Genomic DNA, 16,652 nt, shown 5'->3' on the forward strand with positions numbered 1-16,652 from the left:
TTGGGGGCGGAGCAATGAAGTGAGGGGTGTGTTTAGGTTGATTTCAAATATCAACAATGTTTCTCAGAAATAGCTTACTGTACCTTTAAATTGATAGTAGTAATATAAATTAATATAAAAGTGACAGTAAAGACATGTTACAAAAGATTTCTATTTCAAAAATGCTGTTTTGAACTCTCTATTCGTCAAAGAATCCTAAAAAGACACTATTATGATTTCCACACTTCATAAAAAATAAATTCAGCTTTGCTATCACAAGAAAATAAATTAATATATATTAAAATAGTTCAAATCAGTTATTTTTAATTGTAATACAATTTCACAATATTACTGTATTTTCGATCAAATAAATGCATTGCAGCCTTATATATAACAGGCATATGCAACCTAATAAGGCAGCAATTTTTTCACAAGCAAACAGCAATTATATATTCTTCAAAAACAAGTTTAGTTATATATAGTTACAAGTTTGTTTTTGTTGTAACAAAAATGTATTTCACTTCAACACTTTTCTTCCTCCTGAACCAGACTGAAAGAGGAACACTTCTCCTTTGATTGATAATTCAGTGGCGAGCAAAAAGCTTGAAGATGCTGGAATCTGTTTATTCACTGATCACAGAAGAAGTAGTAGCCTACAGATTCTGACCATCTGACTTAAGACAAGGTCAGTCATCCAATATAAAGTACTTTTATACAAATAACACGTTAGATTTTTTTGTCAATGTTATATTTTTAAAAGTTAGCAGAAAATGGCACAACCACCATGAAAATCCACTGGAAAATTATATTTAAAGAGCAAGAGGTGCTTTACAACCTTCTCTTCAATATGACCCTGCAGTCACATTCTCAAGCAATGTGTTATTTAACACAGCCAATTACGTCTTTTTCACTTCCCCATTGTCGTTTTGCACTTCCTCTGTCCTTCCCATGTGACTCTCAATCTAATTCTGGAAAACTCCATTTTAAACAGTGGTAAAATTGCACGTACACACACAAGTTGCTCATCCGGTTACATTTGTGTCTATGCATTTTCATGGTCATAGAGCAACATGTTACGACATTGTCATTGCTGATCAGAACGCCAGACAGTCGTGATTTTGGATCAGTCACAGTGAATCTATTTTGAGGGGATTTAATTCAAGGCAAAGGTTCTGACACACTTTCCTAGCAGAGCGAATACATGTACACCCACACGCACACTCACACAAAAACAAATACACAGCAACTTTAGATGAGAAAGTGGCTGCTGGGTGCTAATCTGCGATTAGTGAGGGTCATGGTTTTGAAGTTAATACCCTGGTTTTCAAAGGATTTCTCTAGCTCATGCGTGCCAGAGTCTCCAGAGAGTATCCTAAACAGCCTCTACTCTACAGCTAGACAAACATCCCAAGCACCTGGCATCACCACAGGCATCTAAAATTAAAACTGAAGAATAAAAACCAATCAAAGACACCGTATTCTACACGGTTGCATTTAATGTTTTTCCCTGAAGACCATTTATACTGTAATGTTACTCAAAGTCTCTTGCACCCAAACATTAAAAATTAAACTCTCTTGCTAACACTTGAGGTCCGTTCACACCAAGAATATTAACTATAAATGTAACTATATGCACTGCTGTTTTGTCATCTGCCTCTTTAAATGCTCGAGCTCTTTAAAGTCTTGTGGATTCTAATTGGCTTTATTGTTCATCAGCTGGAAAAAAATCATTCTGAAAGTGATGATATTGATTCTCTGTGCCATTATCATTATAGTTGTGGTGTGGACTCTGTGATACTCTTTTATATTTAAAACGATTTTTAGAACTATATCTTAACTTCTTGTTTTATTACAAGCTCTGTTGTATTCTCTTTTAGCCAGCAGACTCTCCTCTGATTTACTTTTTGTTAAATGGGTAATTGAGGTTGGAGACTTAGCTACTCCATGTCAACCTTTCTTGCTTTCACCATACACGTCAAACCAGCCAGAGCAACTTTTTTCTATTTACTAATATGACGAGACACGCACGGGCTACTGACGTATTTCCAGCGAAAACCATCCAGTCAGGTCTAAAATACAAGACAAACACTTATAAGACAAAAACACATTGTGAAGGAAGAATTGATGATTGACAGGTTTAAATTTTGTTTCAAAATTTTTAAATGTAAATTATTCCTGTGGTGGCAAAGCTAAATATTTCAAATGAAAATTTTTTGCAACATTATAAATGTCTTTAGTCATTTTAGATCAATTTCATGTTTCCTTGCTAAAAAAACAAACAAATCTTACTGACCCAAGCGTTTGAACGTTAATGTGTATTTTAAAATGATAAATACCTTTGTTTCGTTCATGAGTCTGGCTGTATACTATATCAATATTTCAAAGAGCAATGAAAATCTAGTTGACAAAGACATATTTCATTTATAGAAACATGTATCATTCATGGAAAAATCTGTGGCATTGAAAATGTTGCTTCCTAACAGCACAGCCGATGAGAAATATGGGAAAACTAATGAGCAAAGTGACCAGAGCACAGGCAAAAAAAGGAGGCCAACTGCTTTAATAATTGAACCATTCATTAACAAAGCAATTATATTTTTCTTTCAGGCCAATTTGGAAGTGATCTGACATCATTGGCACTGAAATAGCTTTTCTCTTACCGGGTGGGAGTCTGTGGAGTTGGGATCGGCTCCAGGAATTGTCAGATGGAGACTCTGGAGATAATATGTGGTCTGCATCTGCAAGAGAAGACAGAAGCACACATAAACATGCTGGCTGCACTTACATCTCATTCAGCGCTACAGAACAGCCTACAGTACTATGATCCATTTACTGTAGCACTTCAGGAGACACGGTTTCTGAATATTGCTATTGATTTAAACTTGAAATAGGGCAGAGGAAGAAAATAGCAAGTGGCAATATTTCAGCTCTTAAAAGCATTTTGGTGCTTCATTTGAACATTCTGCAATATCTGTTCATGCAGAAAGTCATTAAGCAATTTTTTCTAAAAGTTAGAGACGTTGTCCTTTACTCAAACCTTAATTTAAGGCCCTGAGGACTAACAATGCCGGGTAACCTTTCTAACAGTTGGCAAGCGTCTCAGCAGACAAAACATATGGGATGACAGGGCCTCAAAAGATGACCTTTAGCCATAATTGGAGGAAGAAAATCTTGTTTTCACATGAGATGGTCTACGACACAATGATACTTATCCTGACAGACCCACCGCAATTTAAAATTACAACAATAGCTGCATTCACAGCAGGAAATTATCCAATGCATCCTAAGAATGGTAAATTTTACGCTGTAAATACATAGCGAAAGATTTTTTTTTTATGTCACCACCATCTGATCTTTCGAGATTACTATTTGGAAAAGGATTAGGGTGACCAGACGTCCTGATAAAATTGGGACAGTGTCAATTTAATGAGCCATGTCCCACATGAGTTACAGTTGGGATGCCACTTGTCCTGATAAATTAGTCTTAGCTATAGTTTAATTGATTAATTCGTAAGAAACCAGCAAAATTATGTGTAACCATCAGTAACCAGAATGAATGGCCTATGTAGTTCTTTGACCCATTAATACAACATTAAGCACACAAAAATACAATAAATAAATAAAACTGCTGCTTTCGCCTCAAAATATTGAGCAGTAAGTAAAAAACCTTCACTTGTGCCATTGTGCAAATGGTAGAACAAAGAAATGATCCATTTCAACAATTGTATTCCTTAAAACTCATCTCTGATCACCAAAATTACATATTTAAACGTTTTTGTCCTTGAAGAAAAATGTCTTCATGCCTTAAAATAGCTTGAATGTAACTCATTTAGTATACGCAGTTTTATGAATATGCAAAATAGCCCCGCCTCCACTCACTCACACCAGCTCAGAGATCCACTCATTGGCGATCACACATTGACGTGATTGGTTAAAAGGTAGTTTGTGACGTCAGAAACACCAGCGATTTTAAACTCAGCAGAAATGGAGAAAATACTCAGCAATGGTGTTGACTTATGATTTGCACATGATTTGTCTTAAAGCATATTAAAAACACCACATAGACACATAAACAACATTAAAATCCTGATTTTCACCATAGGGGGACTTTAAAATACCTTCATTTGTGTTTCAAAGATGAACAAAAGTCTTACGGGTTAGGAACGACATGAGGGTGAGTAAATGGTGACTTTTTGGGTGATCTAACCTTTTAATGTCCATAAGATCAGACCTTTACAAGCTTCTTCCGATAATCCAAATGTGCTCTGTGGCTGGAAATATCACTAAGGTGGTTGTAAAATGCAGAAATGAAAGAGACAGACCTTGAACATATTTAAACATGGCAATGTTGACAAACTGATTTTAAACATCATCAAAAACACCTTACGAGTGGTTTGACACATAACCTCTGTTAGTTTTCTTCTGTGGTAAGGTGACATTAATTCAGTAGTTACATGCCCCACACCAGATGCTGGAGGGACGCTGCTTTAGTAGAGATGTCCCAGTCTTTATTGCTTGTCCTTTCTGCATTACCTTGAGCAAGACACATATAAAAGTTCCTCAAGGAAGCACCTGTCTGCTCAAGGGCTTTATGCCCACACATCCCATAAAGGCTCCAAATGGCACAAACCCTTAATATATGTCAGAGACAAAATCTCTGCTTATGAACATCAATCAACTATATTTGACACGCCAACGACACCGTTCATCTCCACTATGCATCTCTTTTTCCCTGAGACACCTTGAGACTTCAAGCAAATAAAATACCTGTGCAATTCCCTATTCATCCTCTGTCACAACTACAGTAAATTAAGGTTAAATATACATAGCCTGTATATTTCCCTCTTTTTTAAGGATCTATAACTGACAGACTGGGTTGAGAAACCCACTCATAAAAACTTTACCTGGAAATAGACCATCCAGTACGGAATGAGGGCCAGGAAAACAGGAAGTATTTTGACCAGCGCTTTCACTTCCTCCACCTTCTCCTCTGAAAATCGCCCACCGTATGTCACCTTAGCGCCATCCAGTAGAGTCGGCTTGGGCCTGGTGGAAGAACATGGTTTGTAACAAAAAAAAAAGCAATGATTTACTAAAATATCTTTAGTTATTTTAAAATTACTTAAAAAAAAATGTCAGGTTTTTTTGAGAAGCGACTGTTCTTTGATTTAGAGAGAGGGCACAGCACTTGACAGCAACTTATGCCACAGAGACACGATGAATAGCATCGCCACGTACGAGACAGACAGGAGAGGTGGATCAAAGAGGAAGATGACGGATAACATTACAGACTAATAGAGTCATCTAAACTGGAGTAGAGGTTCCCATGAAAAAACAGCATACATTTACAATCTAACACACTTAAAACATTTGAAACTGTATGGACTGTGTAAAGACAAATAGGCACATTCATTTTTAAAAGTAAGAATAAATATTTGCAATTTCCGAATATGCAACAACTGGCAAATCCATCTTAATTCAACAAGAAATGGAGTATGCTACCCATTTTATCATTTCTGAAATCCTTGAAAAAAGGACATTGAACCTGAATAAAAGGTAGAGCAGGAGTAGTATGTATTAGGCATTGTTTTGATAAGTCTATTGGTGCCTTCAAGTGATTCTGGAATGATACAAATTTACAAAATGAGTGCATTTCTTTGAGCACTAACTGTGGATGAAAATGTATATTTGTCAAGTCACCTTTATTTATATAGCTAGATTGTTTCAAAGTTTCAATGTTTCACTGTTTGTACTAAGAAAGTTGATTTCATGTGAACTGCCCTATTCACAAAAGTAAGCCTAGCCCTCACCTGAGCAGACTGGGCTCCTTTGGCCCGCGTCCACAGAAGGCCGAGGCCAGGATCCGAAACATGTCACTGAAGGCGCTGCCGTCTGCAGGCTTGGTTATGAAAACCGCTCTGCCCAGAACAAAGACGACGAGGGACACCCCGAGGCACACGGCAGGGATGATGTAGCCTATAGAGAAGCTGATGTTCTGCTGAATATAGGCTACTCCACCCAGTGAGAAGATCGCTCCCAGATTAATGCACCAGTAGAACCAGTTAAAGAACCGCCGTGTTGCCTCCGGACCTCGATCCTTCACCTGTAAGGATATACATCAAAAATACACATTCAATTCACTTTCATTTAACTGTTTTAATAATTTTAAGCTCAAAGGAAAAAGTGAGAAACTGACAATCAAATCACTTTTAAATCCATAATAACTAATTCTATATCCAGTTCAGTGTCAAACAAGGGCAACAATAACATTAACCCCTTAAACCCTGAGCCATTTTTGGAGTTTTTTTGTCTGAGTGACACACAAAAAAGTAAAGACTCATAACTTCAAAACTATAACAAGGAGAGTCAAAAGGTAGGTATCGTTTGATAGAACTCTTTTCAAATTTTTTGAAAATATAAATTACATTACATTTGGAGATTCTCCTGCTGATAAATACAAAAAAAAAAACATAATTTTTTTATGATTTTGCATATCTCTCTTGTTTGACATGCAATAACTCGGGGAGGAAATATGGTAGCACAAATTTTCTTTTTTGGGGAAGTACCCCTAAATGTGAGCTGCATCTGAATAAAATTTTGTGGTGATCGCATAAAGTACTCAAAAGTTACAGCATTTGGAACAAAGGTAGCCTTTTTGTTTAGTCCTCACACATTAGGAAAGCAATAAAAAAAAAGAGTTTTCTGAGTGACATACACAAAACTAAAGACTCATAACTTCAAAACTATAGCAAGGAGAGTCAAAAGGTAGGTATCGTTTGAAAGAACACTTTTCACATTTTTTGAAAATATAAATTAAATTACATTTGGACATTCTTCTGCCGAGAAACTGCTGATAAAAGACAAAAAATAAATATAATTTTTATAATGATAATGCATATCTTTCTTATTTGACATGGAATAACTCAGGAAGGAAATAAGGTAGGAGGAAAATTCTTTTTTGGGGAAGTCCCTCTACATATGAGCTGCATCTGGATAAAATTTTGTGGTGATTGGATAAAGTAATCAAACGTTACAGCCTTTGGAACCAAGATAGCATTTTTGTTGAGACCTTGACGCCCCCTCATGGGCATTTTTTATAGTGTTTCACCATGAAGAATATCTTGTCATAAAAGCAATAGATAAAGTTAATTTTGGGCTCATTTTAATTGTATGAATATGCTGTAAAAAATGAAGTGCCATTTTCAACGATTTTTGAATGTTTCGTGAGATGTATGATGTTTTTGACACATTGCAGTACATAGTACAAAAAAGTATTTTATAGATTATGAATTTTTTTTATATCTTTATCAGCAAATAACTCAGCAATACTTTGGAGTTTTTCAAATAGGCTACATTCACTGTAAAGTTCAGACTCTAAGGTTTCAAATGACACCAATTTTGTTTGAATCAAGGCAATATTTTTGAAAAATATGATAATGAATATTTTCGCAGCTAGGGGGCGCCATGGGTGGCGCACACGGGCGGTACACTCCGGTTTAGAGAGACTAGTCAGCACTCGTTCAGAGTTGATCGAAGTGGTTAGATTCTTTAAAAAGCTGAGATTCTAAGCTTTAAAATGATACATATTTTGTGTTATTCCACGTTTGAAAACGAGCGCGGACGGTTCCGGGAAAATTGGAAAACACTTTGCTCCCCAGAAGGATGAGAGACTTGTTTTTTAGCCAAGTATGCATTACTTCGTGAGGAATATCTCGTGATCAAAGCAATGGATTCTGTTGTGTGTGGGCTCTTTGTAATCGTGAGAATCTGTTGTCAATAAAGATGTTCGATTTTTCACAATCTATGCATGTTTCATTGAGTTATGAGCTGAAACGTCACATCAAAACAACATAGCATCACTGCTATTGCTACTTCATAGGTGCGCCTCTGGTATTTTTTTGTGTCAGAACGCTATAAGGAATATCTTTAGACCTGAGTGATGGATTATGGTGTGTTTGGGCTCTTTTTAATCGTAACATTCTGCTGTAAATAATGATGTGCCATTTTCCACAATTGATGCATGCTTCATTGAGTTATGAGTTAGAACGCGACATAAGTGCTACATCTATAATAAAGATCTATGTGCGCATTTGTGTTACAACTCCACGAGGCATAACTTTAGATATGAGTGATGGATTATGCTGAGTTTGGGCTCTTTTTAATCGTGAGAGTCTGCTGAAAATAATGATGTGCATTTTTCTACGATATGTGCATGCTTCGTGAAGTTATAAGTAAAGACCAAACGCGAGTGCTTCATGAGTATATATTTGGCTAGGTACGTCTTTGGTATTTTCTGTGTTAGAACGCCATGAAGAATATCTTTAGATCTGACTGATGAGTTTGGGCTCGTCTTAATCATGAGCTCCTGCTGTAAATAACGATGTGTCATTTTTCATGATCGATGTATGTTTCATGAAGATACGAGTAAAAAGGCCAAGTCTAAGCTACCTCGCTTGGCTACGTGCGTTTGTGTATTTTTTGTGAATTAGAACTCCATGAGGAATATCTTTAGTTCTGAGTGATGGATTACGTTGAGTTTGGACTCATTTTAATTGTAAGCATCTGCTGTAAATAATGATGTGTCATTTTCCACAATCGGAGCATGTTTCATGAAGTTACAAGCGGAAATGTGTCTAAAATTCAGCATCCATATATGGTTTACCCATGGGTCTCTTGAGGGGCTTATTTTACAAAAACCTTGCTCAAGTTTAGTAAAAGCCTGAAACAATTATGCTTGTTGTATTCTACTCATTGAGACCTTTCAAATGACATATGACACAAGACTATCTGAGCAGTATGATGTTTTTGACACATTGCAGTACATAATAATTTCCTCTTCCTCATAAATTATGTATTAAAAAAAAATCATTTTATCAGCAAATAACTCAGCACTACTTTGGAGATAATCATAATGGCTACATTCATTGTAAAGTTTAGACTCTAAGCTTTCAAATGATGCCTATTTTGTGTTGATCAATGCAGTAGTTTTGAAAAATATGACAATTAATTTTTTCCATAGCTAGGGGGCGCCCTCCGGCGGTATAATCCGTTCTAAAGGAATAACTCAGCACCTTTTAATAGTTGGATAAAATGTATAGGTGCATTGAAAAGCTGAGATTCTAAGCTTTAAAATGATACCTATTTTGTATCATATCATTCAGTGGTTGCTTAGTAATTTGATTATGAATTTTTTTCATGGGGTGCCGTCCCGCCGGCGGGACGCTTAGGGTTTAAGGGGTTAATATAATGTCCAGCTGGAAAAACATTTCGTTTTTTGACTTGCTTGTGGATACTAAAGTTGCACCGTCAATAACCGAATCAACAACCAGTTTGCATTCTTCATTTAATTCAATACTTTTTTGCAGTTTACAAAATGCATTTATAAACTTGGGAGAATTTTCTGCACATGTGCATGCAACGCTTTTCTGAAGAGATGTCTGCTCACCAAAGCTCAAAATACATGCAGCTGTAGCCATACAATCAGAGACACAATCCATATAGTGTACAAATTTTCAATTCATTTCCTCAACGTTTAAATGAGATCTATGACCCAATGACACCCAGATGGTACAACCTGCAGTTAATCTCTTTATTGAATCTAAAAATCACATGACGATCATATGACGAGAGTCGACAGACATCATCAACACTGGCCTAATCCAAGTCATCCCCATTTAAAGACTTGTATCGCAAAATAAGCCTTGGGTTTTTTGATAACAACTTTGGTTGACTAAAAAAGCTTTTCAATCCAATACAAAAGGTTACTGTATAAAAAAAATCTGTTACGCAGATAAACAAGCCAACGAAGACAGATGTCAGTTTTACTTCCCAAATTTTTGGTTTCATTTTGCATGTAATGTCTAGTTTGATTGGAGCAGTCTTACTCACTATCATATAGTTTCTAATGAATCATTTAGTCACTTAGCAGAAGATTTCCTTATAGTTCACTTATGTCAGGGACATCCCCCTTCCCAACACAAGGCATAACAAGCCTTAGTAGCATAAAAACATGCTAAAGCATGGAAGGATTCTTTTAATGTACAAATGTTTTTGCACTGTTTTCGCATTGTAAGAAATGTTTTTACTTGGTGTGAAACGATCTAGACATTATATCACTAAAAATCTTCAGCTCTTCCTCATCACTATAATAAATTAAGCTTTCATATACAAATTTAGTTTTAAACGAATCTGAGAAACAGACCTTGGTAGTAACCATAGAAGCCACTTCAACAAAAGGCATAATTTCGATCTTGTGGGCTGCAAAATGGCTTGTGTCACAAGGCAAAATCTGACTCAGAGTACCTCAGAAATGTGTGGTATTCGCCTTGTCATTTTTAATAAGTGAAGCGAAAGTGCCAGGTATGTCCAAATTTAAGGAAGTCTTACATAATGTTGCCAAAAAATACATTGACAGTGAAAAACAGAAACATTGTAAACAGTTGTTAAGTAATGAAGCAACCGATTATGTTGAAATCTGAAATTTCCCACTTTTTTGAAATTTTGAATTTGTTTTAGGCAAAATCCACAGTCTAATAAATGTAATAGGCCTATACTAAATTTAGAACGTTATCGAGGGTTCATGTCACAAAATGTAGCCTAGGCCTATATTAGAAACCTTTTTTTTTTTTTTTTTAAGAAAAACCTCACATTATTGTTATTGCCACTTTAAAGCCCCTTTTATGACTGTCGGATGAGTGGTGTCAATGGGTTAAAAACACAGTTTAAAGTCCCAGTAATAACTGACCCATATTTTGTTCAAGCTGAACTTAGAGAATTCTTGCACTTTTAGACATGACAATAATTAGCCTAGTAAAATTAAACTTGAAAAATAAAACCCAAATTAAAAAAAAAAAAATCTGTCATTTATTCACCCTTATTTCACAAATTCACTGATCCCATTCACAGTAATGGTTTAAATTAAATCAAATGGACCCATTCTCCATTTCAACTTTACAGTCTCCACTTGCAAAGGAGATTATACGATTATAAGCACATTTTCTTTGCACAAAGCTAGCATATGACCTCAGAAGACTTGGAATATGGTGTACGAGTTATATGGATGATTTTTATGATATTTTTGCATCCCTTTTGAAGTTTCAAATGATCAATCTCCAACGTAACTGGACAAGAGCAACCATCACATTATTCAAAACGTCTCCTTTTGTGCACCAAAAACAAAAAAGCAAGAAAAACTATTCTTTTTTTGTACAGACAGAACCAGCCAGGGTTAACCTGAAGCATCTGAAAGAATGTTATTGAACAAACACCAGCAACCATGTCAAAGGTCTTAATATCATTCAGAGTTTCATAAAAGCCAGACATAGCAGAAAATATTGCTCTGAGAATCAATCCGAGGTTGCGCCCCTGAGATTTGAACCTACTCAAAGTTTAGACAACTCTCCAGTTGTAGTGAAGTCTGTTCATTACCTCAAGGGTTTTCAATCTTTTAGATGCCACAGATCCCCAAAATATGATCATTCTGTGCCTAAATTTTAAGCTATATATTATTTGTATGTATAAAGACCAAATTTATACTGTGAATTATAAATACATGTAAAATATTACTATGAAAATATTTTCTATTGTTGCATTATTACTTTTTTCTAATCACTAATTGTGCTTTACTGTACTGTTAGGTGCATTATTTGTTTATAAATCATTAGAAATCAATTTGTTTACTTTAATATGTTTTTATTTTTAAGCAAATTACTTATTTAGTTAGAAACTATATTATTTATTATTATTCTAGCACTGTTTTTCTCTAAACTTTTCACAAAGCCCCTGGAACCCCCTGGGCGTTCCCAGAACTCATTCTGAAAACACTTGCATTACCTGATCTGCCCCGAATGGAGTGATGTTTGACTTCACAGCTCCCACCCCAATGGCCACCAGCACCAGACCACTGAAGATCGCAGGCCTGCAGTACGACATCCGATTGACGCAGGTCACATTGGCAGGCACGGTCCCATTTTCAGGAAAACATTCTGCAGGCTGCACTGGGAACGCCATCTCTTCTCCACACAGATGATTCCTGGTGTTGTCGCTGGCCACAAAGGGGAAAAGCAGCATCCCTAACAGATACAGGACTAAACTTAAGGCTATGGTTAAGAACTTGCCAAGGAACGCATCCGCCAGCCAGCCACCAAAGGGCGATATCAAATAAGTGACTCCCATGAAGATCAAGGGGGCCTGGCTGGCCAAAGTGCCCTCCCAATAGAAGGGGCTGCTGTTTAGGAAGAGCACCAGGTTTGAGGTGATGCCATAGAAAGCCATTCTCTCTAAAGACTCTGCCAGAAGTATGGCAGCACATGCCAGTCTCCTGCCATTGAACACTGACTCTGATCTGGCTGAAGCCACAGAGTTGTCCAAAAGAGGAGTGCTCTCGTTTACATCTCTCCCAGCCATGGCCTGATATGACTGTTTCTCAAGAGGTGGTCACCTGACCACAATCCAAACCTAAAGGACACAAACAACAACAAAAGGATAACCATTATTTTAACAGCACGTGACACCAAAAAACATGACACATGACGCAATAATGGAGATTCGGGAAATAAATCACAACAGGGTCCTTATAAAATACTAGCTCATTCTTGCACTTATTGACTTACTTGAATATTTCAACCCAACATAAAAAAACAATAAAAAGCCGCTGACATGCTGTCAACAACTTCTATATTTTACTCAGTAAACAGACAAACACAACATATTTCCGTAAACATACCGTTCTTGTACACTCAGCACTTCTCCACATATAGCTGTTCAGCCCGCGACGTGTTTACCAATGTCCTCGAAATACATTTTAATACAAATATTATGTTAAAATTCCTGAAAGTCTGTCGATATGAAGTTTAGCTATCGGCTCTGAGAGTAAACAGTCAGTCACAATACTACCGCGTGACACCCGGTTAACTCATAAACGTCAAAGTGACGCGCCCACAGTGCAAAAATCAGATCTTCATATCATCTGGATGTGTTTATCGTGTGTCCTGTGAGGGGTATCAGGTTGATCGTTTTGTATACAGCGCATTGAGGCAAGCGTTAATCAACTAGCAGGACAACCAACAACCATTGCTGATTGGATAAAGGGGAAAGAAAGTTTTTTTTCTATTGGCTACTATTGCAGCCAATCAATTCTGCACATAATCTTCCTGGCTGCTGGTGCCTTGCCTGTCATGCACAATTTACGTTTCGTTTATGGTTATTCACAGCCTTGTGTGTGTTTTTGTTGAAATAGTTTGTGCATACACCAATGAGAAAAAAAAAAAATCATATTGACCCCATTAGTATGATTTTTTTCTTAAAAACTCTTTGCTTATTATTTTGGAATGTTTTATAACTTATACATAATTTTATACATATTTGTACACTATATACATAATTGTATTTACTCCTAAGTCATGGCATGTGAACATTTAAATTAGATTAATTATTTATTTCTTAACTATTTATTATAAGTGTTTTGTTTATTGATTTCAACACCCTTTTGTGATTTGTGGGTTATAGTGTTATAGAATTAATTTGTGCATACACCTCTCAGAAAAAAACAAATAATGTTGTATATAATTGTTGGCCATCAATTTTTATTATGAATTTACACCCTCCCATTATTATTATAGTTTCTTACATTGTCTGTTACTGTCATAATACTTCTAAAAAAAAATAATGCATCTGAAATGTAGCTCTGTAGTTTCTTAGTAAATGTTTCCTTTATTAGTCATTAAGGTTATGATTTCCTTGCTCATTTTGTATTATTCTCATGAATAGTGAACTGCTGAACTCATAAATTAACTTGATCAAAGGTAAAAAAGTGTTTGAGTGTCAAATGTAGACTGACAGATCACACAGACACCATCCCTCAGAACAGAACTAACTGCTCAGCTTCATGTAGCTGACAGACTTTTAAGGATCAAGCGAGAGGTGAATAAAACTTTGGCAACTTTAGCCTTCTTTCCTCATTCAGAATCAGACCCATTAAAATGTATGAAATTCATGAACTCAATTTCAAACGGTCTGTACTAAGGAAGTGCCAGTGGCAATTTGCTGTGGCTTGATAACACTATATGACAGTCAGCATGTCCTTCAGTCACAGCTCTTCTCTCTTATGGGAATTGACTAAAATACTATAAAACACACCAGTTATGTGTTTGTTGTTGATTCTCTCTTTTTAATTGAGAGAATTTTAAAATATTTGAATGATTTCTGAAGATCATGTGTGCAACGTTCTAGGTCCGACTAAGATGATCAAGATGCAAAAGGTTCAAAAACAAAAGTATTTATTAAATAAAAAACTCCAATCCACAGGAAAGAAGGCAAAGTAACAGAGTGTAACATACAACAATGCCAGACAAAGAAACAGAAGGAAATGAGGAACTTAAATACACAATGATCAATTATTAACTCAAAGACTAATAGGTGTGATCGTTAAATGAGTGTCCATGGCAACTAATGACTGGCGGGAACAAAAGAACAGGAAACAAGTAACTGAAAGTGCAATATGAAAACGAAAACCAAATCAAAGGCAAAACGTGACAGACCTCCCCCTTTCTGGAAGGTGACTCCTGGCACAGTAAATGATAAATGTTCATATAGAGTTCAGGAAAGTGGAGGAGCAGAGGATCTCCATGGAGGAGCAGAAGACCAACACAGCAGAGCAGTCGAGACTGAAGATCCCCACGATAGAACTGATGGTGGGAGGAGCCAGGGCAGAGCTAGCGGTCCAACAGCTAACGGTGGAGCCCGGAGATCTGGAGACCCAGGCGTAGCAGAGGAGATGGTGAGACCAGGTGACACTGTAGGTTCAAGAGGAACCGCGGTGACGAACAGCTGAGGTGGAGCAAGGGCACTGGTAGACTGGGGCGGAGCCGGTGCGACCAAGCTGGTCGGAGCCGCAGCTGATGTCCCGGAAGTCCGTGGCGCAGGCAGAGTGATATCTGACCAAGCAAGGTAGGGCCAGAAGGATGAGGGAGCCTGTTGGAGCTGAGGACGACAGTCCTTAGTGAGCTGAGAGGGATGAGGAGCCAAGGAGGAGATGATTGGTCGATTGGCCGAGCTGGAGTTAAGGGCTTGGCATCCTGAGAGGTGAAGCCAGGGAATCCACTCGGCAAGGCAGCGCTGGTGACCGGAACATCTGCGGCGGAAGGAGGCGAGGGACCAAAGGGAGCAAGCAGGAGCGGGACCAAAGGGACTGACTCATTTTGGCAGAGGAAGCGGGAGAGGGAGGCTGGGTGGGCACAACATCAACAGCGATGCAGCTTGGACTGCCTGGGATCAGCAGAGGCAGATCCTCCACTTCTAGCTCCACTAAAATTCCCACTTGTTCGGAAGTTACAACCAGCTCAAACACATGGTCAGACTGGATGGAGGGCTTCCATTCCGGGATGGACAGGGCTGCAGGCTCTAGTTCCGTAGTGGGCATTGGGCCTGGCTCTTTGTCTGTTGCGGGTAACAGCACCGGCACTCGGTCTGTGGTGGGCTCGGGTTCTCCACGGTGGGCGTGGGCTTTGTGTCTGCAGTGGCCGTGAGCGATATCATTAGCTGGAATGGCATACGTGCACTGTAGACACCTGAGGATGACTTCTCTCCAGGTTCCTCTGGTCAAGTTGGGTAGGTCAAGTGGGCTGTAAAGGTTCGCTCCAATCCAATATAGTGATTTATAGTGATTTTATATAAGTTTCATTGTCAAAGGTAGTAGGCTACGTTGGGCTAACTGGTAGAAATTAAGTGAATAGTCAAATATTGAGAGCCCTTCACTGGGCTAGTGAGATTGAAGATATGTGTAGGTATTCCAACAAATTCGATGCGTGACACATAATGAGAATACTAAACATTTACCAAACGTCAATGAATGAAAGACAATGAACTTAGGAAAACTAAGGGCTTAAATACACAGAGGAAGCTTCAGAACGGAACAGGGAACTGGTGAGGGATAATCCCATGACTAATAATTAATAATTAACTAGAACACAGGCAAAAACAGTGACAAAAATACACTAAACAGAACAAGACAATGAAACTAAACATGACGTGACTGTAACAATTCAATAAAAGATATATATATATATATATATATATATATATATATATATATATATATATATATATATATATATATATATATATTCTTCCTTTCCCTGAAATAGTATAAAACTGACAAATTATTTAGGAACATCATAACTGATGATATAATTGAGAAAATCAATAAGTAATAATACTAATATATACATACATATAGGCCTATATATATATATATATATATATATATATATATACATATAGGCACATATATACAGTATATTAGTATTATTACTTATTGATTTTCTCAATTATATCATCAGTTATGATGTTCCTAAATAATTTGTCAGTTTTATACTATTTCAGGGAAAGGAAGAAAAATTCACACAGATGGTGATTGTGGTCATTTAATAAATAACATATTATTACCATGGCACTTACTAACTTTTTTTATTTTATTTTTTCATTTTATTTAGGGACATGCATTTTAGGCTATAATTTTATCGCTAACATTTACAAGGCTTGGTCCACAATGCAGATCGAATACACTCGAAATTATTAGAATACATATTCATATATTATTTTATATGATTTGGTGCCACATTTCATCTTTTTAACGTTGCGCCCACTATAGTTCCGTGTTTCCGGAGGGTCTTCAT

General features: G+C 37.0%; 1 protein-coding gene across 1 annotated transcript in view; it reads right to left on the reverse strand.

Annotated features, from left to right (window-relative positions):
• Nucleotides 1-12,937, reverse strand: part of slc15a4 (solute carrier family 15 member 4) — a 71,452-nt gene extending 58,515 nt beyond the window's left edge. The window contains exons 1-5 of the mRNA XM_079896798.1: nt 12,704-12,937; nt 11,812-12,435; nt 5,790-6,082; nt 4,884-5,025; nt 2,640-2,717 (exon numbers count right to left, since the gene is read on the reverse strand). Of these exons, the coding sequence (XP_079752924.1) occupies nt 2,640-2,717; nt 4,884-5,025; nt 5,790-6,082; nt 11,812-12,384 (1,086 nt within the window). The 5' untranslated portion in view covers nt 12,385-12,435; nt 12,704-12,937. The remainder of the gene's footprint in view (nt 1-2,639; nt 2,718-4,883; nt 5,026-5,789; nt 6,083-11,811; nt 12,436-12,703) is intronic.
• Nucleotides 12,938-16,652: the final 3,715 nt, after the last annotated feature.

The sequence above is a fragment of the Squalius cephalus genome (genome assembly GCF_949319135.1).
Source record: "Squalius cephalus genome assembly, chromosome: 16".
NCBI classification, from domain to species: domain Eukaryota; kingdom Metazoa; phylum Chordata; class Actinopteri; order Cypriniformes; family Leuciscidae; genus Squalius; species Squalius cephalus.